This window comes from Chionomys nivalis, chromosome 19, assembly GCF_950005125.1.
Source record: "Chionomys nivalis chromosome 19, mChiNiv1.1, whole genome shotgun sequence".
Lineage (NCBI taxonomy): Eukaryota > Metazoa > Chordata > Mammalia > Rodentia > Cricetidae > Chionomys > Chionomys nivalis.
This window is the reverse complement of record NC_080104.1, coordinates 47,549,208-47,574,553: the sequence shown is the minus strand read 5'-3', so window position 1 is coordinate 47,574,553 and position 25,346 is coordinate 47,549,208. Positions and strand designations below refer to the sequence as shown.

The window sequence follows — 25,346 nt, the reverse complement described above, 5'->3', positions numbered from 1 at the left end:
AATTTTAGCATTCCTGCCCATGTCTCTTGTCAAACAAGATTTCTGCAGTCTTTCATTTGTATCAAGATTTATTTGACTTCAATCTTCAAAGCGTTCAGTTCAAAGTTCACTCTATTAGTGGGTGGATTAGTTGAGTAACTGAAATATCAATGTTGAATGCCATAATGGTTCCTATAATCTCTCTCTCCAGGGCCATTGGCTAATGAGCAATGAAGGGACTGTCCAAATACATGTAACGTCAAGAGAGAGTCTCTGGCAAACACGGACTGGAAAATACATGACAACAGCTCTGCCATGCATTCATCTGATGCTGGTCCATGAACTTCAGTATAGAAGCTTCACATGACATCTGAGGTATGTGGTACAAGGCCTGCTCTATGCGCTATGCGCTACGGTAGAGTTTGTGAGTCGGGCAAGGGGCTGGAGATTGAAACACACAGACACAGGTGATGCCAAGAATGCCCTCTTTATTGTGTTCCAGGGCAGCTTGACTAATGGCCACGCCCTAACTCTCAGCTGCAAGCTCACCAGAAACCAATCCTCTGCCATCAGGAACTCCCGAGGGTCTCATGCTCAGAGCAGCTACAAAACAAGTTGTTTGCTCAGAGCAGCTGCAAGCATAGGAAAACCAGGTGTTTACTCCAGCATGCAGGGGGGGTCACAGGAAATTTACGGTCTGGGGGTCCACAGCCCCCAACACTGGTGGTCTTGGGTTCTATAAGAAAGCAGGCTGAGCAAGGCATGGGGAGCAAGCCAATAAGCAGCATCCTCCATGGCCTCTGAATCATCTCCTGCCTCCAGGGTACTGCCCTGCCTGAGTTCCTGCCCTCACTGCTTTTGATACGGACCTGTGAGTGAAATAAACCTTCCCTTCCCTTCCCTTCCCTTCCCTTCCCTTCCCTTCCCTTCCCTTCCCTTCCCTTCCCTTCCCTTCCCTTCCCTTCCCTTCCCTTCCCTTCCCTTCCCTTCCCTTCCCTTCCCTTCCCTTCCCTTCCCTTCCCTTCCCTTCCCTTCCCTTCCCTTCCCTTCCCTTCCCTTCCCTTCCCTTCCCTTCCCTTCCCTTCCCTTCCCTTCCCTTCCCTTCCCTTCCCTTCCCTTCCCTTCCCTTCCCTTCCCTTCCCTTCCCTTCCCTTCCCTTCCCTTCCCTTCCCTTCCCTTCCCTTCCCTTCCCTTCCCTTCCCTTCCCTTCCCTTCCCTTCCCTTCCCTTCCCTTCCCTTCCCTTCCCTTCCCTTCCCTTCCCTTCCCTTCCCTTCCCTTCCCTTCCCTTCCCTTCCCTTCCCTTCCCTTCCCTTCCCTTCCCTTCCCTTCCCTTCCCTTCCCTTCATGATGCTTCATCATAGCAATCATAGTAACCGTAAGACAAGTACTCTCTTGAGAAAGTCACCTGTAAACCCATAAAAATGAGGAAAAACCCAGATATCGGCCAGTCAAGAGGTATACAGGCTGTTTGTATAAAGTGTTGCTGGTTTCAAGAAAATGGATTCTGGGTACGTAAGAAAATTTTGTAGAACTGAAATTTACCAGAAACATAACTGAATTTTCAAAAAAAAAAAAAAAAACACTACCTGATGGGCTGGTAAACTGCCTGTCACTGAAGCATAAGGGTCAGAGTTTGAATGCCCAGGACCCATATAAAAACTGCATGACTGTCTGCACCTGTAATCCTAGCCTAGCGCATACAGGTAAGCGACGGGAGGCTCCTGGAGCCCACTGGCAAGTCACACTACTCAAATTGGTGAGCTCCAGGTTCATCGAGAGACCTTGTTTCAAAACCTAAGCTGGAGCAACCGAGGATGACAGCTGAGGTCAACCTCTGGCCACACTCATGCACACACCCCCTACACACGCATGTACACATATACAACACACATAAAACCAGAACAAAGAAAATATCAGTCAGAGGCTAGCTAATCCCAGGCTGGGAAATGGCTTCTGCCTGTGAGAGAAACTGGATTGCCTTCGAGGTATATTCTTTGCTCAAGGAGCTCCTAAGTACTACGATTAAGGAATTACATTTACTCCGGAGAAAGACGCCTCAATAAGCAAGTGTACCGAGATGCTAATATTCTGCTCACATTTTATAATTAGTTTGCAATGATCTCAAACAAGAGATGAGTTAGGAGAGCAAACAGGCATTTGGATGACTGAACAGAAAATGGAAGTCTTGCTTTCTGGAGATTTCTTTTGGCTAATGCTCATTTAAGAAGCTTACCACTCTAGGGCTGGGGAGATGGCTTGCTCAACAATCAGAAGCATTTCATGCTCTTGCAGAGGACCCAAATTCTGTTCCCAGCATCCACAAGGGATGGCTACAGTTACATGGGCATCTGAAGCCCTCTTCTGATCCCTGTGAGCAGTGCGCGAGTGCACGCGCATGCACACACAAACACACGCAAATATACACACATATACGAATAAAAATCAATAGAAAATAAACCTCACCACTTGCTGGCAAACCACGTGTCTGACTTCACAGGAAACCAACCATTAGCTGGTAGGTGGTCACCCCTCCACCACTCACAGGCGCTCTTGCTAAGATCTTCCTCATTGCCTTGACTCCCCAATCTGACACTCATGTTCTTCGTGTCAGTTCTGGGTACCAACAACTTTCATTGTATCTTTCAATAGTTAACACATCCGTTTCCCCAAATGTTTCAAAGCCATTGACTAAGATATTGAGACTCGCTTCCTAGTTAAGAGTGTGACATCATACAGGGATGCTTCTGGTTTTGATCTATTTAGGGAGAGACCTGGATAAGCGAACATCTGAACTGATGGCATTGTTAAACTTGACCCCTAACTCCCCACCAGCCTTAAAGTTGAAAGGTTCCTACACAGCCTATCTGCTGTCTTGTGCATGTAATGACTAGGGTTGGGGTAACACTCATAGTTAAAGTAACATTTATTGAGCAATTGAGTACTTACTGATGTGGGCTTCCCCTCTGCGTGTTGTGAATACCACCGGTGAATAAAGAAACTGCCTTCGTCTGTTGATAGGGCAGAACTTAGGTGTGTATGAAGGGAACTAAACTGAATGCTGGAGAAAGGAGGCAGAGTCAGGAGAAGCCATGTAGCCCTGTAGGAGACAGATGCTGGAACTTTACCCAGTAAGCCACAGCCACGTGTCAATACACAGACTACTAGAAATGGATTAAATTAAGATATAAGAGTTAGCCAATAAGAAGCTAGAGCTAATGGACCAAGCAGTGGTTTAAAATAATATAGTTTCTGTGTGGTTATTTCGGGTCTGAGCTGCTGGGCAGCCAGGAAATGAACAAGTGGCCTCCTTACAACAATTTACTGTCTGCTTGGGACTTCAAGTAGTTGATAACATGCTGGGTAAGGCCTCTCTGGTACCACTTTATGAGGTCTAGGCCTTAACATGCTTAAATTGTCTAGCTGAAGGCCAGCTTGTGGAGGCTGCTAGACTCTTGCTATAAGACCGTAAGATGTGCTGAACATGAGAAGTCAGTTGTTTCTACAAACGTGACTGTCAGTTATCTTTCTGTGTTTGGCTTCCTTCTGGGACCCTCCTCCCAAAACACACACACACACCGTCTCTCTGTCTCTCTTGCTCTTAACACATATGCTTACTGTTTTGAATTTGGGAATCTTCTACAATTCAGTTCAAGTTTTCACCGAATGTGGCCGGCCAGACAATGAGGGGTTGAAAGAAGGGTTCCTTTCTCCATACTCCAGTTAAGGGTCGTTATAGCAACTGCACATCTGCAGTTCACACTTGTTCTCTCTTGCTATGGGTAAGCGAAGCATCAGCTTTAAGTGAGGTGGACAAAGGAAACCCTTGATGTGAGGAAGGAGCCAATGTGGAGGGCAGCAGAGAGTGACTCTGCCTTCCACGGAGTTGCAGGGGTAACTAAACCATTAGGATGCTCTTAACACTGGCCCCTTCCCCTGGAATCCCTAATTAAAAATACAAACCACATCTGTGTGCTGAAATGAAATGGCTTTAAGATTTTGTGTTAAATTTTTCTGTGTGTATATGTGTGTGGTATATGTATTTGAGTACAGGTGTGTGCACACGCATGTGGAAGACAGGGCAGAATGGCTAACCTGGAGGCCAGCAAGCTGTGGCAATCCCTCCACCATTGCCAGCCAGTGCTGAGGTTACACGTTTGACATGGACTAGGGGAGCCCGATACAGGTCCTCATGTTTGGTTAGCAAGAACTCCTCTTATACATCAAACTGTCTCCCCAGTCCCAAGATTGCTTGTCCTTATTGAAAAATCTATGCTTGCCAGTGTGGTGGTACCTGTCTTTACAGTACTGGGGAGCTTGAGGCAAAAGGATGGTAGATTCCAGGCTAGCCTGGGCTACATGAGATGCTATCTCAAAAGAAAACCCCAAAATTTTTAAAAATGAAAAATGCTTTTCCTGTGTATGTACAGTGTGTTTCATTGAGATGATCATTGTTTAGGGTTTTCAACGGAATAGTTTAGCACTAAGTAGTCAAAATGTGGGGCAATGTTGCAAAAGAAGGTTCTTTGCAACCAGGAAGAGTGGAGTTAGTCACACTAAAGCCCATCAGCTTCTCTACTGAATAACTAGTGTAAATACTTCATTAGGATTGATTAAGAAGCTGGGCAGTGGTGGTGTACGCCTTTAGTCCCAGCACTTGGGGAAGCAGACACAGATTTATGAGTTCCAGGTCAGCCAGGGCTACAGAGAGAAACCCTGTCTTGAGGGTGTGGGGAAGACTGATCAAGCTAACACTAAACCAGTGTCCTTCAACCTATTCTGGGAGATATAAAAGTCCCCAAGAGAAACTGCTGAGAGTCTGGGGAAGGGGTGGGAGAAGTACCATGGATCATGGCTGGACCAACGCTTCTCACTTCCTCCTCTGATGTGATCTTATTTAGTGAAGGTCTAAATAAGGTTATTTCGGAACACAGCTGGGGAGGGGCAAAAGCACAGAGTAAAATAATCATTTTACTGCTGGTTGATTGATCATAAAAACAGCTTGTTTCCTCCTGACCCTAGAGCTGAACTCCGAGAATCAATCTAACTAATTTGGAATCCCTCGAGGTTAGAGATTGGCCTTCATCCTCCATCTTCAAACACCCTGGCAGCTAGCAGAGACCCACAGATAACAGGGATGAAGGCGGTGCAGTCAGAGGACACCCTGCTCACACTGGTTCTTGTAGTGTGTGTTGAATGATTTTCAGAAAATCCGTGGCAGTGAACTTAAAGTCTTTCCATTGGTGTTGGTAAAAACAATTGTGATACAATCGGCCCAACACTTTCTGATGCCTATTACTATTTTAGTGGCTGTTTTGGGATGAAATCAGTCAAAAGGGGAATTCTATCATCATGGTTTTATGGAATGTTAATTCTTGGGCTGCTTTCTGTGTGATGATGGTTCAGTGTAGATGAAGGATACCCCACAATTACGTCTACTCTCCCCAAAAAGTTTGTACTGTTTTTTTCTTCGTGTAATAGACTACTTAAGAAAGTCTTTGGTATGGGGGATAGGGAGAGAGGGAGAGAGAGATTGGTTTCCCTCAAAGAGAAATAAAGTCCATTCTACACTGTTGGACATGCAATCATCTGAGCTTTGCCCTAGGCCCCTGCCCTTTACTCTCTTCGATCTGCTCATTCCTAAGCACCACCTTCTACAAGCTTCCAGGCCTCTCCTTCACCTTCCCTACAAAGAAGAGAAGTGATCAACTCAATCCTGCTGAGGTATCTGTTATGGATACAACTTAATGTCTCACTCTTTAGTTTAAAAAGAAAAAAAAAAGCTGGCATTGGCATTGGCACAGGGCTGGTGAGACTTCTCAGAGGGTAAGACACTTGCAACCAAGTCTGATGAGCTCAGTTCAAGCCACAGGATCCACATGGAAAGTAGGGTATGCTGAACTACACAGTGAACCTTGGACATCAGTGCTAGAAAATAAGGAAAAATATATAGGAAAAGCTGACACACCAGCACGGCCGAGTGGGTGGAAAGAGCCATCCGTTTACAAACAAAGGAAACTGGATTCTAGTTTATCATTAGGCCACAGCGCTTTGAACAAGCTATTTATTCACCTTTTCAACTTCCTAATCGGTAAGAGACCAGGAACGGCTGCCAATTTTTCTGGTCTGGAAAACCTGTAGCACCCAGCTTGATGTTCTTGGGACAGGGCCCGGGGAATGAGCCTCTCTGCTAGTCTCTGTCGCAGCTGAACAGTCCAGGTACATCTCTCTTATGTCTCACCTCTGTGGGGCAGTGGTACAGCCATCACTACCTTTCCAGACGAAGCCCTGGAGGTATAGACAGCAGCAACCAGCACAGGATTTGAGCGTCATCCATCAGTATCTAGAACAAATGTTTTCACTCTCTCCCAGATACCAACACCCAGGGTATACATGACAGCGACATACACACCCCGACTCCTCCAAACTCTTCCTCACAGTAATGTGCCATCTAAATAAAGCCGGAACTAAAAACCCGTCTTGGCACAGGAAGCTCTGCCCAGTGCTGTCGCAGATACGAATATGACTGGCATGAGCGGAAGGAGGGTCTGGGTAGACCCAAAACTGACTTGATCACAAGGTTGCCGAGAACATCGCTACCTAGGTGATCGGAAGAGAATCCACTCTATCTCATATTTGTCTGGGAGGATGGACGGGAAGAAGTGGCGTTTAGACTGGCCCGTGGAGTGTGATTTGGTCTTCATCATGGTGTTTCCTGTGGCCTTCCTTTCTTCAGGTAGAAACCCATGTGTGGAGCTGAAGTCAAAGAGGAAAACTAAGTGGGGATAATTTATTGAGAATCTACTGGATTCTCCCAGAGGAACAAAGAATGCCTTCACTAAGCTCAGACCAGGCAACTCTCATTGAAAGTGTAAAATCTTTTCCCAGTTTTCAAGAACATATTGTTAAAGTTGGACTGGGAACTTGAACACACTGCTGTTGTAGAGGACCCGAGTTCAGCTTCCAGCAACCACACAGTAGCTCACAACCACCTGTAACTCCAGCCCCAGGAGTTCCCATACCCTCTTCTGGACTTCTTGGGTATTCACTCATGTATGTGCATGAACTCATGTAGACACACACACAAACACAGTTAAAAAAAAAACTGACTTAAAGACAGAAAATCAGTCGTAGGTCTTAGCATACAGGTCTATGTTTCACATATACAATCTACTGATTTTAATACATGAGGTTAGGCTGGTCATTCTCAATACTTCTTTCCGTGCAAAAAGAATCCCAAGCTAAGTTAAAATGTGTATTCAGATAAGTAAGCCCTATAAAGATGTACCCATTCACAAATACCAAAAGGAAACTGTGTGTTTGTGTGTGTGTGTTACATACACCCACATTTGCTCATTAGAAGGCCAGAGGAGGACGTCAAGAATCTTCCTCTACTGCTTCCTGTCTGCCTTACCGCCTTGAGTTAGGGTTCCTACTGGACCAGAAGCTTACGGTTTATGCCAGTGAGCTCTCAGGATCTTCTTGTCTCTGATCCCAAACATTGGGGTTACAGGCACACATGGCTCTGCCATGCTGTTTATGTGAACACGGAGGACTGAATTCAGGTCCTCATGCCCACTGAGCCATCTCCCCAGCCCTACTGGCTTTCTTTCCTGTAGATATTTTGATATCAGAAACAACTCTTCCACTTTTACCAGGATTTATTTTAGTAACTTGACACACGTCTGTGGTTTGTGACAGGGTATAATTACACAGACAGACTCCTTTACAACTGACCTCCCCTGCAGTTGTCGAGGTAAGAGAGCACCATGTTTCCCCTACGCAAGCTGCTACCCATTGAAAACAATTTTCTGCACGGTATTGGTTAACTGTTAAACATGCCAGAATCAGGCCCTTTCCTATACGCACAGAAGGAAAAAACACTTTCAGACATTTCTGTAGCTGTTTATTATTTTTTTCCTTTTTTCTTTTCGATTTGTTCAACCGTAAGGACCTTTGTTTCTGTCTACGCTCCCTGATTGGTTAGCCCCTGAGAGAAATGGAAATTTGTTTTTGTTTTGTTTTAGAAAGAAATGTAGAGGGCTTCTGATCCTACAACACACTTAGAAATAAAATAGTGAAATAGAAAATTTGAAGCAGGAGAGGCATCTTCTTTCCACCTGAAGTGCTCCAAGAGAATACATTATGCAGGAAGGAGGCGAATTAAAACAAGGTATTTCCTAGTGGCTAGTGACTTAGACGGGGGAAAACCTGGCTTGATAAATTACAAGCAGGTACAAAAGATTTTTTTGGAGTACACACTTTTCTAGCAATTCCATGCTATACTTAACTATTAAGGACCTCAAAAGGCCTGATGATGAGTTTCCTAATTCCCGAAGCTGGCTTTCCCTCAGCAGCTAACTGTCCATCCTTCTTTATTAGTTCAGCCTGGAGGGAGAACCTCAGAAAATGTCTTCATGAATCACGTTCTTTAATTATCACTCAAGTTTTAATCATGCGACTTAGGCTTCCTTGTTGACTTTAAGAAAACATTTGATACAATTAATACTATTAGAATCCAGACATTTGACCCACATATAATTAAATAAAAACTGCTAATATTATAAACACATATTAAGAAATAATGCAATCCACTTTCAAATGAAATCTTGCCTTTTAAAAAAACTCAAAGGTGGGGCTGGCTAGAGGGCTTGGTGGATAAAGGTGCTTGTCACTAAACTCGAGGATCTGAACTCAATTGAAAGGACCCACTTAGTGGAAGGAGAGCAGTGACTGCCACATTGTCAAGTGATTCCATATGTAGGTGGAGGCACATGTACCTTTACAAAATAAACAAATGAATATCATTTTTAAAAACAAACAAATCCTTCAAGAAACTCAAAAGTGGTATTTTCCCCAGGGCTAGCTAGGAAAACTCAGAATCCTGAACAATGGTGTCATGGAACTATTATTAGCAATGAAGCAGTAAACACATCTTTCAGGCTGGATCAATGGCTCAGTGGCTAAGAGCATTTGCTGCTCCTGCAGAGGATCCAGGTTCGGTTCTTTGTCACCGGCACTGGGAGGTTCATCTGTGATCCAGTTCTAGGGTAGTCTGACAATCCCCTCTGGCCTCCATTGACACAATGGCACTGGCACACATACACACATGCACACACACACACACAAATTTAAAAATAGAAATGCTTTTGAAACTTAACAGACAACCTCCAGGATGCAAATTGTCGTTAATTCCAGCCTAACTGCTATCCATCACATACCAATGAGTTCTGGGAAGTTCTGACCAGGGAATGCTTCTCAGTGTTTCTCTCCCCCTCCCCCCTTGCTCCTAGCATCTGCTGCCTAACATGGCTGTCCCTGCTGTGGCTGCACAGATGACTGCCTTTGGATGGTATTTAACATAAACTACACCAAACGCCCCTATAATTTCATTTTGGACTGAATTCATTAACTTCACAGTAGGTGGCTGAGATACCTAAAAGACTGGATATCGCCACCTACCTGCCTACCTACCACAGGTTGTCTCCAAGCCAAGACAGCTCCGATTCACTTTTAACAAACAGTACCAAGTGAGAGATATTTTATCCTAAAGGGCAGAGGCAAGTATTGGTGAGGAATGGGCGGAGTTTTCCGCATGCAGCCGTATCTGTCTGAAAGGAGCAGTATATGGAGGGGTATAGTTAAGATGTCGTAAAGTCAGCAAGTGCTGCCGTGCTTGGTATTTTTCGAGAGGTTTTAGCTTGAGAAGAGTGTATTTACATTATATATAAAAAAGTGTTCTTTCTCTCTGAAAGATGTTAAAATGAGAAAATTACTATTTTTTTGCAGCAATTAAAAAACGATACCACCGCAGATGCTGTTGTAATTTATACCCTAGACCTTGAAATGTAGATGCGATTGCCCAAGACGTTAGCTCCCCATCATCAGAAGTACCGTAATTTAAAATATCTATTTTCTATGAAGTGTCTCCAATTACAGTTTTATCAAGATGGGAGGTGAACTGGAAGGACATGTAAGGACCAGCTCTCCTAAAGCGGTGGCACCTTTCACGTCACGTGGTACATCCCTCCGTCGCTGGTCTGTCTAGTTCAGTAAATGAGAAAGTCCTTCTGAAAAAATTCAGGTGGCTGATTTCAGACCTGGTTCACAGCTCCCCCTCCCTCCCAGGACATGACTCCTCTAGGATCTCCAGGAACGTCCCTCTCTCCTGCGCAACCCAAACTCTTCCGGTTGCAGCTTGTACAAGAAATTGGATGGGTGAGGTGTATATTGAAGTCCTGGCTTGTAATAAAGGAACACTGCAGGTGAAGGGCACTGGGGGATGGGGGCGGGGGCACTTGGGTGCCAGTGACCAGAAGTAATTTTGCCAGCAGCTTCTCTGAACAAAAAAGCAAACAAACCAATAGAGAGGCGGTACCCGTAGTTCATAGACATTGCTGGAGATAGCAGTTTGGACTTGAAAAAGGCATTCTGAACAATAATATAACTTAAGCATTTAATTTACTGAAATGGCCAATCACCACCGAAACTTTGCGGAACCTTTCAGTTAAACACAAACAAGAACAAAACAAAACCCACATCAATTTACTGGCTTCCATGGGTGTAGGAGTCTTTACCCAGCATGCTACCTTCACCAAGGGGGCTGTCTGCTCTGGTGTCACTGACCCCAGACAGAGACTTAATGAGTCGCTGTTCCTGAGTGTCCTGGTCAAGTAATCGTGTATTTATTGCCTGGCAGTCACAGCACAGTGTAGAGAAAAACACAAAACAAAACAACAACAGCAAAAAAAAAAAAAAAAAAGACCAAGAAAATATCCCCCTCCGCTACTTAAAAATGATGAAAGTTTCCATGAATGCTTCTGTTGGTCCAGCGTTCATTGCACGCTGATGGAGTTCTGGTCCTGCTCTAGCTGAGGTTTACTTCCTACAGCCTGATGGTGCATGGGGACAGTTATGGCTTGGGAGGTCCCTAGAGCCTCAGGACCGAGGCTTGACACCTTCTGACAAGTTTTGCATGGAAATGCTGATGGCATTTTAAAACTGTTTGCTGTTCTTGTTTACAAAGAGGGTTACTGGACATCCAATCTGAGGTTTCGAAGAGACAGCATTCTGTCTGAGGATCCACCGGGACGGGATCACCCCTTTGGTCTGAGGATTCAGCAGAGGTGGTCCGTGGAGACAGAGAAAGAAAACTCTCAAGGAACTCAGACTACTGAGGACTTGTTACTGGAACCAACTTGAAGAATCCAGTTTGCTTGGTCACCTGACACTAGAAAAAAATGAAAAGTAATACAGCACCCATGAAACACTCCCCTGGACACGGCAGAAGGGAGAGCCACAGTTCACACCCTCGGAACTCCTCCCCAGAAGACAGATACGCAGATCAAGCAAGGTCCCCCCGAATAGAGATCACTGTGATTACAGCTTGTCTGTGAACGTTCAAGAAGAGGGTGTTCTTATGATGACAGCATGGAGTCAAAAGTAGGGACCAAGAAAAATGCAGAGAAAGAGATGCAGATTGGATTAGTCCCGGAAATCCTCGGCTCTTGGAAAAAGGAGCCCAGAGAAAGCATTAACCCAGAGTTCTACTCAAGAAGACCTTCACAAAGAAGGATGAGAGGGATTCGCTGCTCACCTGAAGAGGGGGAGCGTCTGTTCCTCCTGTAAAACTCAGGGTGATGCTGGAGCAGATCACAGGTGAAAACAGCCTAGCCTATCAGAGGATGAGCTGGGAGGCCCTGAAGGGATCAATCAATGGTCTCATGAACAAGATCAACATCTCCAATGTAAGTGTGATTATCCAAGAGCTCCTTCAAGAAAACAGGCAGAGGCTTGCTGACCAGGTCCGTCCTGTAGGCGCGGAGCGCTTCTCCAGTCTTCACTCCTGTTTATGCAGCTTTGGTGGCTGTAATCAACTCAAAACTCCCAGATTGTGGAGAACTAATCCTCAAGAGACTAATTCTTAAGTCTGGGAGGGGTAGCGAAGGAACGGTAAGCAACTTTGCCTGACTGCTTCAAAATTTGTGGCACATCCTATTAACCAAAATGTGGCCCATGAGGTTCTGTGCCTGGAGATGCTCACTTTGCTGCCGGAGAGACCAGGACATGAGAGTTCGGGTGAGCAGCGGGTAGAACTCTGGGTTACTACTTGTTTTGGACTCCTTTTTCCAGATGAGAATTTTTTTTTCCCAAATAAAAATAAAAAAGTTGCTACTTTAAAAAACAAACAAAAAAACCCAAAAAGTGATTATTAAAAGTGGATTTTTTTTCTTTTTGTCCATTTAGGATTTCATCCTCTTGCTATTTATCTCCCATTCAACTCATAATCCTGTTTAGGTCACTATGATTAGTTGCTATGGAAATTACCTCCTATGGAAGTGATGCCACTTTTCAAGAATAATATCAATAACAGACATCAACCCTTACTCAAAGAGGGAAATCTAATTAAAAGATCGAAAAAGGATTAATTCTGACAATGACTACGGTCAACTTTTCTGATACATTTTGAATCTGTCATCTGCTTTTTAAAATAAGTGTAAAGAAAATTTAAGACGTGAGCTACTTGCCTCCCCGAATTCTGGAGAGCACAGTGGGGATTATCACCGTACAGCTAGCGGAGCAGAGTGGGCCATTTCCTATCCGCTTCCCTCACTAACAAGTGCGCTGCCTCGCTGAGAGCGGCAGAGTCAACAGGATTTCAGGGCTCGTCACGGAAACGACGCTGAGGAGCAGATTACAAATTCTCTTTAAAGACAAAGAATTTAATATTCTAAGATTTACCCCAGGAATTTAAAAGGTCAAGCCTATAAACCACCAAGTGAAACAACAGAGAGGAGGCAGCGGACCGTCAGATGAGGATCCCAGAGGGCTCAAGGGGAAATTTTCCTGGGTGGATTCGGTAATTTGTGGTTTGAATAAAACCTTTGAAACATTCCATTAAGTATTAAAATCCTCACAATGAGAATATGGCTTGTCTTTAGCACATTCTACATTACTAGACAATCTTTCTCCAAAAGAAACATCAGTGCTTTCTCCTGCCTACTGCTTCTTCACCGCCTGCTACTAACTTAGGAATACATTAGCCCTCCCAACAATTAGGATACTGTCTAGAAACTGTGCCTTCGCTGGGGGTGGGGGGATCATTTATATTCTGGAAATGAGAAGTAAAAAAAGAAATTCAATTCTCTATTAAAAGGTGCCTTTTTGTATCTAATAGCTTATTAATGGTTTATGGAAATTACTATGGTCTTTACCTATACAATTTTATAACATTACTCGCATAATGCCTCTGACCCGAGCTTTACAGCTCGATTTAGACAGTACAGACTGCCTATACTTGTGTCTGCAGCCACGATCGAGGGTCCAGAATGTCTCTGATGGATCTCTGCCTTGGAGCCGGCACTGGCTTGTCTTCTAAACTGGTTTTTGTGTCTGCGTGCTCACCATCAGCTGAACTGTTTTTCCTGGCAGGGGGAAGTTTGCGAGGGGCAGCCACTGGTTTCTGGAAGGGATGCATTTGTGGCAACTGCCTGGGATCTGAAGGCGAGGCTCCAGAGATGCTGGCCTGGGTCCTGCTGTCCTTGGGTTGATCTGTGCTGCCCTGTGTCTTTATGCTGAAGGGAGGCTGGTCAGTAGGAGGAAGTGGTGCTCGCCTCTTTTTCCTTTTCCCCTCAGGGGCTGGGTGGCCTGCGGGGGACACCACTTTCTTCTGGATGACCATTTCGTGGTTGCCATCAAAGACTGCGGCCCACGGGGGTGGTGCGGATTCTTCATCCTGACCAATGAGGAACTGTCTGTTCGTCTCTCCAATTTTTTTCTGTATTATGTCAGTTAAACTTTCAAGTTTCACAGGTGAATCGATGCCTACAAGAATTTTAAGAAGAAACTTCATAGGGAAAAAAAATCCAACAGTCGCATGTATTTTATCCAAATAAGTTATTATTATCTTCCAAATCAGCATGCTGCTTACAATGACTATCAAATGCTTGGGAGCATAAATAATGAAAACATGTAAAACTAACCTTGTGAAGAGGGCCCCAAAACAAGGCTGTCATGTTCTGTACTATACACTAAATATATATATAACACCCACAGTATATGAGAAATACATGAGTTCCCACATACACAACACAGATGGACACATATAAGCACTTCTTGAATTCTTTACCTTAAATATTTATTACACAGTAACTTTTCTGTATAACCCTGATTTTGCCCACTAGGAAGCTTGTTATATAAAGAGGGGTAGAGGTGATGAGTCAACAGTTTTATCTGTAGACCTCTGAAGTCTCTGCTCATGGTCAGAGACAAAGACAAAGCAAAACGTGACAATCCCCGTCCCCCCCAAACCAAAGCCCCAGGGCAAATTGGAAACCCTCACATTATTTTGGTGATAAGGATGCTGGGTAAAATTTTCCTTGGGAAAAATAAACTGAGATAAATGTCTGCTGATTAAATCTATGATGTGATATTTTAAAGTCACCACTTGGAACCTAAGATCGCAAATACACACACACACACACACACACACACACACACACGTCCTTGCAGGGTCATTAGCAGTGGGATAAAGGGACACTACAGTCCAGATAAGCATGCAGCAATCATCCCGTAGGCCACCCTACAGGATCAAACACCAATTCAAAGTGTTGGAAGTGAAAGAGAAAAATTTAAGACAGACAAATTTCTTAAGAACTAGATCTAAATAGTTGTTTTTGATCGGGAATGAACACTTCCACCCATTAATATGTCCTCATCAGTAATACAAACAGAGAACAAAGAACAAACCCCGAAAACGACTGAACGTGACCACATCTTAGATCTGTTTGTTCACATTTTCTGAACCTCATAAAGCTAAGTACTTTATTCTTTTAAGCCTGAAGTTTTCTGCTTGATCGTGAGCATTTGAACTATGAAAAATATGCGTTCATTAATTTTGTATTAATTCATCTATTAAACATGAGCTCCTCCGTCTACAATCATAGTCTTTTTTTTATTATTCAATTTGATTGTGCCCTGAAAATTTTAGCATTTTAATGTCAACAGAATAAGCGGCTGGTGTGTGGACAATGCTGGTTCTGTCACCCTGCGGCTCAGAAGAGGCAAGCCCTACTTACTCATATCGTGGTACACGGAGGTCGCCTCCTTTGTCAGGAACAAAGGTGGTTTCCGTGGCGACATAATCTCAATTTTCATAAGTTCTTCACAACAATGCTTCCATTGGCCTAAGAGAAAGAAAGAACTAGGCTAGTTTGAAATCTAAACATGAAGCTATGTATTTCATTTTCCGCCAATATCGTCAGCACAGTGTGTGTGTGTGTGTGTGTGTATGTGTGTGTAGGCGTGCGCGCATGTTGGAAATGTATCAGTGAAGTCTAGCTTTCAAGAAGCTTGCATAAAAACCTGGTACAACCCACAGTTTCCAAAGTTGATTCTTCATGAGTAATTCCTTAAGAAAAACACAGTTCCGGGGAGAGAGGAAGAGCCCCAGGCCGTCAGTTAGTGCAACACCACACACAAGCATCAGCAATCACATTAAACATCGTATTCACTGTCAAAGCGCACACAACTTTTGCTCTGTGTGCTGGATGAAAACATCCAGGACTCAAGACAAACCCCATTGCAATCCAGGAGTCAGACAGAAAAAGAAATACAGAATTCAAGTCCTCATAGAGCTTTAATTTGGAAATTTTAGTTAAGAAGTAAAAATTATTTAATAGCTCAACTATTAAGTTAAAATACCAAAGTGTGGGCATTATCAATGTTTATTTTCATTGCTTCGCTATTTAAAACCTTAAGGCTTTCAGACTTTCTTCTCTGTGGGGAAAAAAAAAAGATTGATATTTTCTGACTTGCATTCCTGCATACCACGTGAGCATCCATTGACGTCACAGAAGTCACGGGGCTCACAACCCCGTATCTCACATCACTAGAAAAGTAGGGAAGACACACTGTATGCCTTCTACAGGTGACTTATTTCTTTTCCTTTTTTGAATAGTCTCAACATGGATATTCAATCGGTCCAACATGACAGTTTTCCGTGGCTGAAAATGTTAATGACATTTCAGGTTCACTTAATTACATATTCATTCTCTTGTCATGGCACATTGTGATCAACGCCTACATTTTGAATCCATTACCATAACTAGTTAAGACACATCGAAAGCCTTGGGGGGGGGGTTATTATGATGCCTATTACCACACAGCAAACCAACAGGAAACAGATCCCCCTCCCGCAGGACAGGGCTGCAAAGGTTCCTCCCCAGGGTCGGAATCCAGAAGCTGGAGCTGAACTCTTACACACTTCCTTCCTTCCTAGATAAATATATAAGACTCATTTTTTTTCTTCTTTGTGGCAGTGGGAGAAACATCGTATTTAATGAAAAATAATGATTCATTTGAAATGGGCCAGCATTTCTCTTTCTACCTTCTTAGATGCACCATGATTTTTGCACAGGGAGCTGTAATAGAAACAGCACTAGCCACGCTGAAGATGGGCACCCAACCCTGAACCACCCCACGTGCTCCTGATGTCAGAGGTGGTTTCACACCGGAAGCATTCTGTCATGACTAGTCTGTACGTAAAAATACATGATAGCCGCTGTGTTAACACAGGGTAAATATCAGGCAGGATGCACTGTGTTCACATAACCTGTTCTAGAGAGAAGGGGGTTTCCCACAATGCTACGTTACCTATTACACATATTCAGTGTGTATGTAAGCATGTGCATGGACACACGTATGTGTAGGCACACACGTGTATGTAAGCATGTGCATGCCGTGGCCTCTGTGGGGGTCAGGGAGACAGCCTGGGGAGTTGATTCTGTCCTACCACGGGAATCCTAGGAGTGGAACTGCGGTTGTCAGGTCGGATGGTGAGTGTCGCTACCTGCTGGCCGCCTGGCTGTCTCCATCACACTACTTATTGTTCATGGTCTCTAGTACAATGATCTATTGTGCTGAGCTGTTCCTGTAACTCAGTATTTATAGTAAATGTTTGGGGGAAAAAAAACCCGTCTGTTTAAACATTCCCTCTTTGGTCCACCATTCCTAGCTACTGACTATGTAGAACAAGGGTCATGCCTATTTTTTAAACTCTCAAATACTAAAGCAGCAATTCTATCCCCTTTGCCCCTCACCTCCATACCATGGTTATTCCAGCTAAGCACATCGACATCCATCACCGCTTCTTCATGAATCCTGATTAGCTCGGTCTTAGTCTTCCACTCTTAAATTAGGCTAAAGAACTGAAATTTTACTCAGAATATACACCATCACCGAAGTCACGCATGCACACAGTCTGCAGTGACTTCAGCGGAAGAAACTCAGGACAGCCACAAACCCAGAGGAGAACTTAGGCCTTTACAACGTGCCTCAGGATGGTGCTTAAGGAAGAGGCCTTGAAGGGCTCCCCTAGTTCAATGTGGCAACCACAGGCTTCTCTGGGTCTCACTTTTCTCATCTTAAGAGTAAAGCCAAGCAACTTACCGCATGAGGACCTCGCGAGAAGCATGCATGCAGGGCCCTGGAGCCCTGAGCTATATTCACACTCATGGCCTGTTTGTCTCCTTCCCAACCTCCCCCGCCCCCTGCACTTGCACAGCAGAGCAGGCCTGGGAACTGCTAGATGACAGCAGGTGCCCCTCTTTACAGCCGTCCAGAAATCACTCGATGGCACAGATCTGTAGCATTCTGTAGACGTGGAAGACTGCCTGACTCCAACAGGAGGCTTACGTGGATCAGAAGCAGCCACGGTCAACAGACTCCATTTTCAAAATAAAATCACAGATAACACGCAGGCTGCTTGGTTTATCACTAAGGCCAAGAATCTCCCTGTGAGCAAGACTCCCATGGATGGAGAGTGAACCTCGAGACTCTCATGTACTTTAGGCACCACACTGGACTGTGCTACTGAGACGGAAAAGGACCTTCATGGGGCTAAAACTCGTCTCTACATGAAGCATGAAACGCCATCACGAAAGATCTGCAGTTAGCCGGTGACTAAAAATGAGACTCTTTTGAACATTATGATCTCAGGATGGATGATCGTTATCTGGAAAAGGTTTGTGGTACATGACCAAGGTTTTCGGGGGGGAACACCCCGGCACAAAATTTCATTTTAGTATCTGTACCACTGTGTCTAGCCCCCCAAGTCTCGTGAACACACCACTAGAAAACTCGAATATCTGCTTACTGAGATCAAAGAAATGCTGCCGGAAGGCGCCCATCCACTCCTGAAGGTCTTCTAGGCTGTCCGCGGCAAAGACGTGAGTCACGGCTCGCCCAGCCACAGTGTTGACGACAGAGAAATGATGCATTTTCCTTGGCTCCTTCTCTATGGCCTGAACTGTGGTTTCCTTAAAATTAAGATAAAATTGGTGGTTTATCAGAGAATAGTTCTGAGATGGTCCAAAATTTTATTGCTTAGGCACCACATTTATGCAAATTGTATAATATTACAGCTGCTGGTTTGAAATTTAAAATGTATATTTTAAGAATTTTCAGGGTTCAAGCTCAAACTAGAATGTTTTTAAAAGACTTTTTTTTTTTAATTAAAAGAGCTTTGGATATGCTGTACGCATATATCTATATAGTATGTTCTGAATTACATGTTCTTAGAACGTAACTTCCACTAGGGTCTCAGCTTCCTGACTTTTATATATATGTATGTGTATATATATATATATATATGTATAAAATCTTGAAATAACTGTAAAGCAAGTGTAATGTGCCATGGCGTTAATGTGGATTATATATCAATTACAATTCCAGCAATCATAAAATTCAGCCAGTCAATTCTGTTTCTTCCTTATTCTGATAGTCACACATATTATAGTGTTATTGGTCAAAGTAGCAAAAATGTAACAGTTTACAAGACAACAACAGATTTTCTTCACGAACATGTATTTTATACATGGCGCTCCCTGTTAATGCTGACAGCTCAAGGCCCAGGAGGGTTTTTGAACATCCCAATGTTCAAGTTATTCCTTCAGTGTTGAATACAACATTCTACCATAAGGGCAATGGTCTCATTCCTGCTGGGAAACTCAAATCTTTTCAGAGTGGTATCAGGTAGGACGTTGCCATGACATTCATGGTGCTAGAAAATGGTTCAGAGGCCAGGTTCCAATCGGGCAAGTAGTAATAGCAACCCTGTGCAGTTTAGATGGAAGAATATTGGGGGAATGAAATCTGGGACAAAAGATTCTTCTTCCATCATCTGAGGACAGTACTGTCTAGTAGAGACATGACGGGAGCCACAGAGGCAATTCCGAAATTTTTACAAACGCATTTAAACAGTAAAAATGGGTGAAGTTAATTTTAGTGACAAATTTGATAAAAAATATATTGTCATTTTTTTCATTTTCATTCTTCAAAGTCCAGTCTGTGGTTTATATTTAAGACCACAACTCAACGCTAGCTGTCTCACTCAAGCACCCACAGCTCCTGAAGGCTCCTGTGAATACAGTCCCATCCAGAGGGAGGCAGCAAAGCTTTCTACAAAGTGTGCAGGATGTACTGGTCTGCGGCTACACACACCACTTAGGAGAGGGGAGAAAATAACAGCCCGCACAGAGACGCACCTGCAATGACCATAATGTGAGCATCGGGGAAGTAATGGGGTCGGAAGGAAAACTCTATTCCCTGAAGGATGGGTGAACCCTGGCAGCTGAATGCCATCTGTACTAGACAGGGAATTCATTTCCAGAGGACTTCATTCTTCTAGAATTCCCTGGAACATGTCTGCTGCAGAAAACAGCCATGTGTCTTCCAAACTTGAGAATATCACAAAATACAAGACCCAGCAGCTATCTTGGGATGGGTCTGACTGGTGGTCACTGGGAAATCAGGGAGTGCAGATGGTCACCAGGTTGCAACGGGACAGAGGGTCAACACAATGATTTTAAAGTGACAAGGTCTTTGTACATTCCCATCTCTAGATAACAAATTGTGCGAAGATGTGTCTCTGTCCTTCCTCGCCTGCCTCAGGCACCTCCTGACTGGTTTAATAAAGAGCTGCACAGCCAATAACTAGGCAGGAAAGAACAGGCAGGACTTCAGGGCAGAGATAGGTAACTGTGGGAAGAATCTGAGGTAAGGAATTCGCTAGGCAAACACAGAGGAAGCAGGGCATACAGTAATGAGGAGAGGTAACGAGCCATGTGGCAGAATGTAAAAGAATACAGATGGTCAAGTTTTAAGAGCTAGTTGGGGACGAGCCTAGGCTAAGGCCAAGCTTTCTTAAGAAAGTTCCATTACAATCTCAGTTAAGTAATCATGTATACAACATAAAAAATTTTTAAAATACTGCTTACTAAATGGAATCCTTTAAAGCCAAAGCCACCAACCAACAATAGCCAATCATTCAATCCACCCAACCCCCCTCACCCAACCACCACCCAATCAACCATCAACAACCAATTAACCAACAACAACCAACCATGCAATCAACTACCCCAAACCAACCAAACAACAACCAATTGCTCTCTTTAAAAATAAAATTTGTTATCAGCAGCAGAGGGTGACTGAAGCTCTAGAAGAATCTTCAGGATGCTTCTATCAGCCTAACTGAAGCTTGAATTCAAGTTGGGGAGAGGGGTAAAGAAATATTCTTGTTGCTGAGACTCTGACTGCCCCCAATCAATTTCACTTCAACATGTTTTTGATTTCTTGTACAGAGATTAAATAGATTTCAACTTCTAAATAAAGAAAATGCGATTCTTGGTATATAAGTGTTTTACTTTCAACAAAGTTTCTAATGAAGCCACTAAGCACAGAACGATGAAACAGACCATTTATATCCTAAGAAAATTCAAGTCAACAATATACAGACAAATACTACGCCCTTCATTAACTCCAATAGCTATTAAACATTCCTATTGTTTTTAAATATCCCAAGGAAGGGCTTTTATTTGTTTCGAGACAGGATCTCACTACATAGACTTGGCCTGAACTCACTATAGTCCAGGGTGGCTATGAACTTAGAGATCTGCCTGCCTCTGCCTCAAGAATATTGGGGCATGTCAAAGATTTTGTTTGTTTGCTTTTTAACAAGTGAAAATAAAATGCTGAGTTGAGATTAAATTACATTTTATCACCCAGATTATCTGACTAATTGGAAATATTTATAATTAGAGATTGTGTGTCAAAGAAAGAAGGATTTGAACAAGTGAGGCCTGTCCATTCAAGCTGCTTGTTCTGGTGACATCAAAGCAGGCTGAGCCCTGTCCTCCTCCAAAGAAGAAATCATAAGAACACAGCAGGATAGATTTCAGAACTTATATCCTAAACACTACAAGGACAGGCAGTCAATTACTCCTAGCAGGGTGATCATACCTTGGCTCTATGCCGTTTAGCAGCTCTGAAAGCTTGGGATAGGGTTGAAGAATCAGAAGAGGACTGAGTCATTTACTAAAATTATGCAAGGCCCAAAAGAAGCCTTCACTGATTTTTGTGGGGGGGGGGGAAGATTGATTTCAGCTGTAACTTAAATGATAATCAGATCCAGAAGTTGGAAAAATACTAATTGAGTCTTTGGCTTTTGAAAATGCTAATGCAGAATGTCAAAGAGTGATTAGGCCTTTGAAGGCAAGATCAGCACCAATAGATGAATGGATACAAAACAGTCAATATTGGATCTCATACTTATGATACTTGGATAGGAGGAGCGATTTATACATTTTAATAAAAATTTTAATAAAAATCAAAAGGTTAGATGTTTGAACTGTGGGAAATCAAGTCATCTGAGAAGGGACTCTAGCTAGGCAAGGCATTTCTAGGAACGTTTGTTCTAGAGCTAATCCAAAAAGAAGGCCCCAGCTTTCTGGTGTATTTGGGTGTGGCAAAGGCTGGCACTGGAGAGTAATGAATGCAGATCAACATGAGACAGGCAAAGTAACCCCTTTGCCATTATAAAACACCTTAGGGGGCCTCTTGCAGGCTCCTTGTCAAATTTGGTTCAGTCATTCCCTGCCACCACTGGGGAAACTCCTCCAACCATAGAGTAATTAAAAGTCTTAATGCCTGTTGTGAAAAACTATACTGTTCTGGATGACAGAACAACTTCAGAAGATTAAAAAAAAAAAATATTTAAGGAGAGACCATAAAACAAGTATTTTGGCAACTTCTATAAACGATCAAAGACCAAAGCTAAAAATACAAACAAATGGCATTGTGATTGAAGGTTTACTAGACACAGGCATGGTTTAACAATAATTTCACCAAAATCTTGGCATCTAGACTAGACTCTTCAAGAGGTAAATGATCAGTTTTTAGGGATTGGAACTTTCAGGTAAAACAAAGTGCAAGATGGTTCGAGTGTATCGGGCCAGGAGGACAGACAGGAAAATTAAAACCATATGTGGCTGGCAGAGCAATGAGTTTATGGAGGTGTGATTTGTTGTAACAATGGAAGACACAGATTAACATCCCCTCAATCTCAGAAACAAACGAGAAACTAACGCATGCTTCTGAGAAAGCTACTAAAAGGTATTATTAGAACAGTCACCAAGCGTTCAGGTTGTACATAAGCAGGGCACAACAGCTGCTCTTTCAGAGGCACCAACAGCCCTACCTTTAAAAGGGTCAACTGACAAACCCGTGGGGGTGGAACAATGGCCTCTGACACCAGGAAATTTACAGGCAGCAGAGCAGCTGGTACAGGAACAGCTAAATGATCAATTAAAGAATCGATCAGTCCCTTGGAATTCTCCTGTATTTGTTATTAAAAAGAAATCTAGAAAATGGACAATGTTAACAGATTTAAGAGCTGTAAATAAGGTGATTTGGCCAATGGGCTCCTTAGAGCCTGGAATTACCCTGCATTCTCTATTACCTATAGGATGGCCTATTATAGTGATTGATTTAAAAATACTTTTTTTTCTTAAAAAACTAAACCTTTACAAGAATAGGAGAAAAACTTGCCTTCACAGTGCCTATTTATAATATTTCCCAGCCTGTTTTTATCAGTAGAAAATTTTCCACAAGGGAAGTTAAACAGCCCTCCCCTGTATTAATATTTTGTACAACAACCATTGGAAATAATTTGTAAACAGCTTCCTTAATCTATAATTTTCCATTATATGGATGACATCTTACTAGGTGATTCAGACTCAGATACCTTAGAAAACATGTTTGAAGAGGTAAAGAAAAGTTTGCCTTGCTGGGGACTACAAATTGCTCCTGAAAAAATACAAAAAGGAGATTCTATTAATTACTTAGAATATAAAAGAGATTACAAAAAAATCCAACCATAGAAAGTACAAATCAGAAGAGATCAAGTACGAACTCTTAGTGATTTTCAAAAATTGCTGGGAGTTATTAACGGGCTACAGACCACAGTTAGACTGACAACTCAAAAACTAAGTAATTTATTTCAAATCTTACAAGGTCATAAGAACTTAAATAGTCCAAGAAAATTATCAGCTGAGGCTGACAGACAGTTGGCTTGGTAGAAGAGAAAGTACAGGATGCACACACATGTGGATTGCTTGGATCCAGAGCTTGATTGCATCCTGGTCATACTACCTTCTGTGTATTCTCGTACAGGAATTTTTATGCAGGGACAAGAAAATATCTTAAAATGGATATTTTTTACCACACAAACAGATTAAAACATTAAAGATCTATGTAGAAAGGGGTTCTGAATTAATTCTGAAGAAAAAATTGAGACTTTGTGAATTATCAGGAACAGAAATCATGGTACCTTTCACTAATGCTGAAATTCCATCATTATGAGCAGAAAATGAATATTGGGAAAGAACTTGAAGTAATTTCTTGGGAGAGATTAACAAATACCCTAAAAGAGATTTTATTTGATTAAAAAAAACTAATTGGATTCTTCTTCACATTGTACAAGGAATATCAATTTCTGGAGTCCCTACATTTTATACTAATGCAAATAAATCAGGAAAGGCAGGTTATAAGTCAGTAAAGTGGCTCAAAGCCCTCATGATTCTGTTCATATATTAGAACTATATGCTATTCTCATGGTATTATATTTTTCAGAACCTCTTAATATAGTTACTTTCAATATGCAGAAAGTTGTTTTACATATTGAAACTACTGAACATATTCCAGATGATTCAGAATTAATTTTGCTATTTATTCAATTACAAGAAATAATCAGAAATAGAAATCATCCCTTGTTTATACCACATATCAGATCCCCTATGTGTGTCTACCAGGTCCTCTAATACAAGGTAAAAACGAAACTGATCAGTTATTGGTAGGAAATGTACTGGCAGCCTCAGAATTTCCTAAGAAATACCATGTTAATAGCAAAGGCTTGAAGAAAGATTTTTTTTTTTATTACTTGGCAACAAGCCAAGGAAGTTTTAAGGCCACGTCCTACTTGTTCTTTGAATAACAAGCTCCACTACCTGCAGGAAGTCACCCAAAGGGTGCTCAAAGAAATGAAATTTGGGAAATGGATGTGTTTCACTTTGTAGAGTTTAGAAAACATGTCTTTCAACTCCTCTGCACACTTGAACCACTTTCTGAAGTGAGAAAGACTACACAAACAATCATGGAACTAACATGGAGCTGTCGTGTTTCAGGGAGTGACGATATGCCATGGACAGACCTGAAAACCTAGATAGATGGCCCTGACTGGGCGTGGGAAGTTCTGAGGCGAATGGGAGGGTTCAGCAAAGGGAGAGGAGCTGCAAGGAAAAGCGCCTCTGGAGAACACTTCTGAGACTAAGCTCCGAGGTGAACGTACTGAAAGGGCTGATGTACTGAAATCAAAAACAGGCTGCTGATCTCAAAATCTCAAACTTCTTTCCCACCTCAGGGGCAACGAATAAAGGTTTGGTTTAATCAAGTGCTTTCAAGTGTGTAGGGGTCAAATGTCATCTGTGTTTCCTCCAGGTCTAAGGCCAAACCTACACAAATTCTTAGATAAATAATTTCCCTGAGAACATACCGTGGTGAACTGTGCAAAACCATGGGCCCTGCCGGGCATGAAGATTCCCAGCACCGCTCTTAACCTGGTAATGGACTAGGGTGTCATCGGCCACCTGGGCTGTCTGACCCATCAGCTGGGAAGAGGGAAGCTGGGTCAGGATACAAACACCGCTGCCCCTCTTCCGTAAGGGCGTCTTCACTGTCGGACAGGAAGTGTAGGAGCACTGACTGTGGTAATCCAAGCTTCTGCACAAAGCCTCCCTAAAGACTGGCCTCAGGCATATGGCCACCTGCTGCTTCCAGTTCGAACCCCTCTGCTTAGAGCTCATTCTAACTTTGAAATCCCGCTCAGAAAACAGGTACCGGACAAGAAACATCTAGTTCTGCTTTCCAAGCCTATTGGGCAGGGTTATCTATCAAGAGATTAAATAAATCCAGCTCACTGGTTTCATCTTTTCCTACCTTCTCAGAAAAGGGTAAGTCACCTAGTATTCCTTACCAG

The 25,346-nt window shown here is 42.9% G+C and overlaps 1 protein-coding gene and 1 pseudogene across 3 annotated transcripts in view; one reads left to right on the top strand and one right to left on the bottom strand.

The window, feature by feature from the left end:
- Positions 1 to 9,046: 9,046 nt before the first annotated feature.
- Rtkn2 (rhotekin 2) overlaps positions 9,047 to 25,346 on the bottom strand; it is a 63,195-nt gene continuing 46,895 nt past the window's right edge. For 2 of the 3 annotated variants that reach the window (XM_057751583.1, XM_057751584.1), the window contains 3 exons: positions 18,132 to 18,294; positions 15,055 to 15,162; positions 9,047 to 13,801 (listed from right to left, as the gene is read on the bottom strand). In XM_057751583.1, the coding sequence (XP_057607566.1) occupies positions 13,269 to 13,801; positions 15,055 to 15,162; positions 18,132 to 18,294 (804 nt within the window). In that variant the 3' untranslated portion in view covers positions 9,047 to 13,268. The remainder of the gene's footprint in view (positions 13,802 to 15,054; positions 15,163 to 18,131; positions 18,295 to 25,346) is intronic. The other variant, XR_009055618.1, reaches the window with a different exon arrangement.
- Positions 11,218 to 11,904, top strand: LOC130890407 (pre-mRNA-splicing factor CWC22 homolog; annotated as a pseudogene).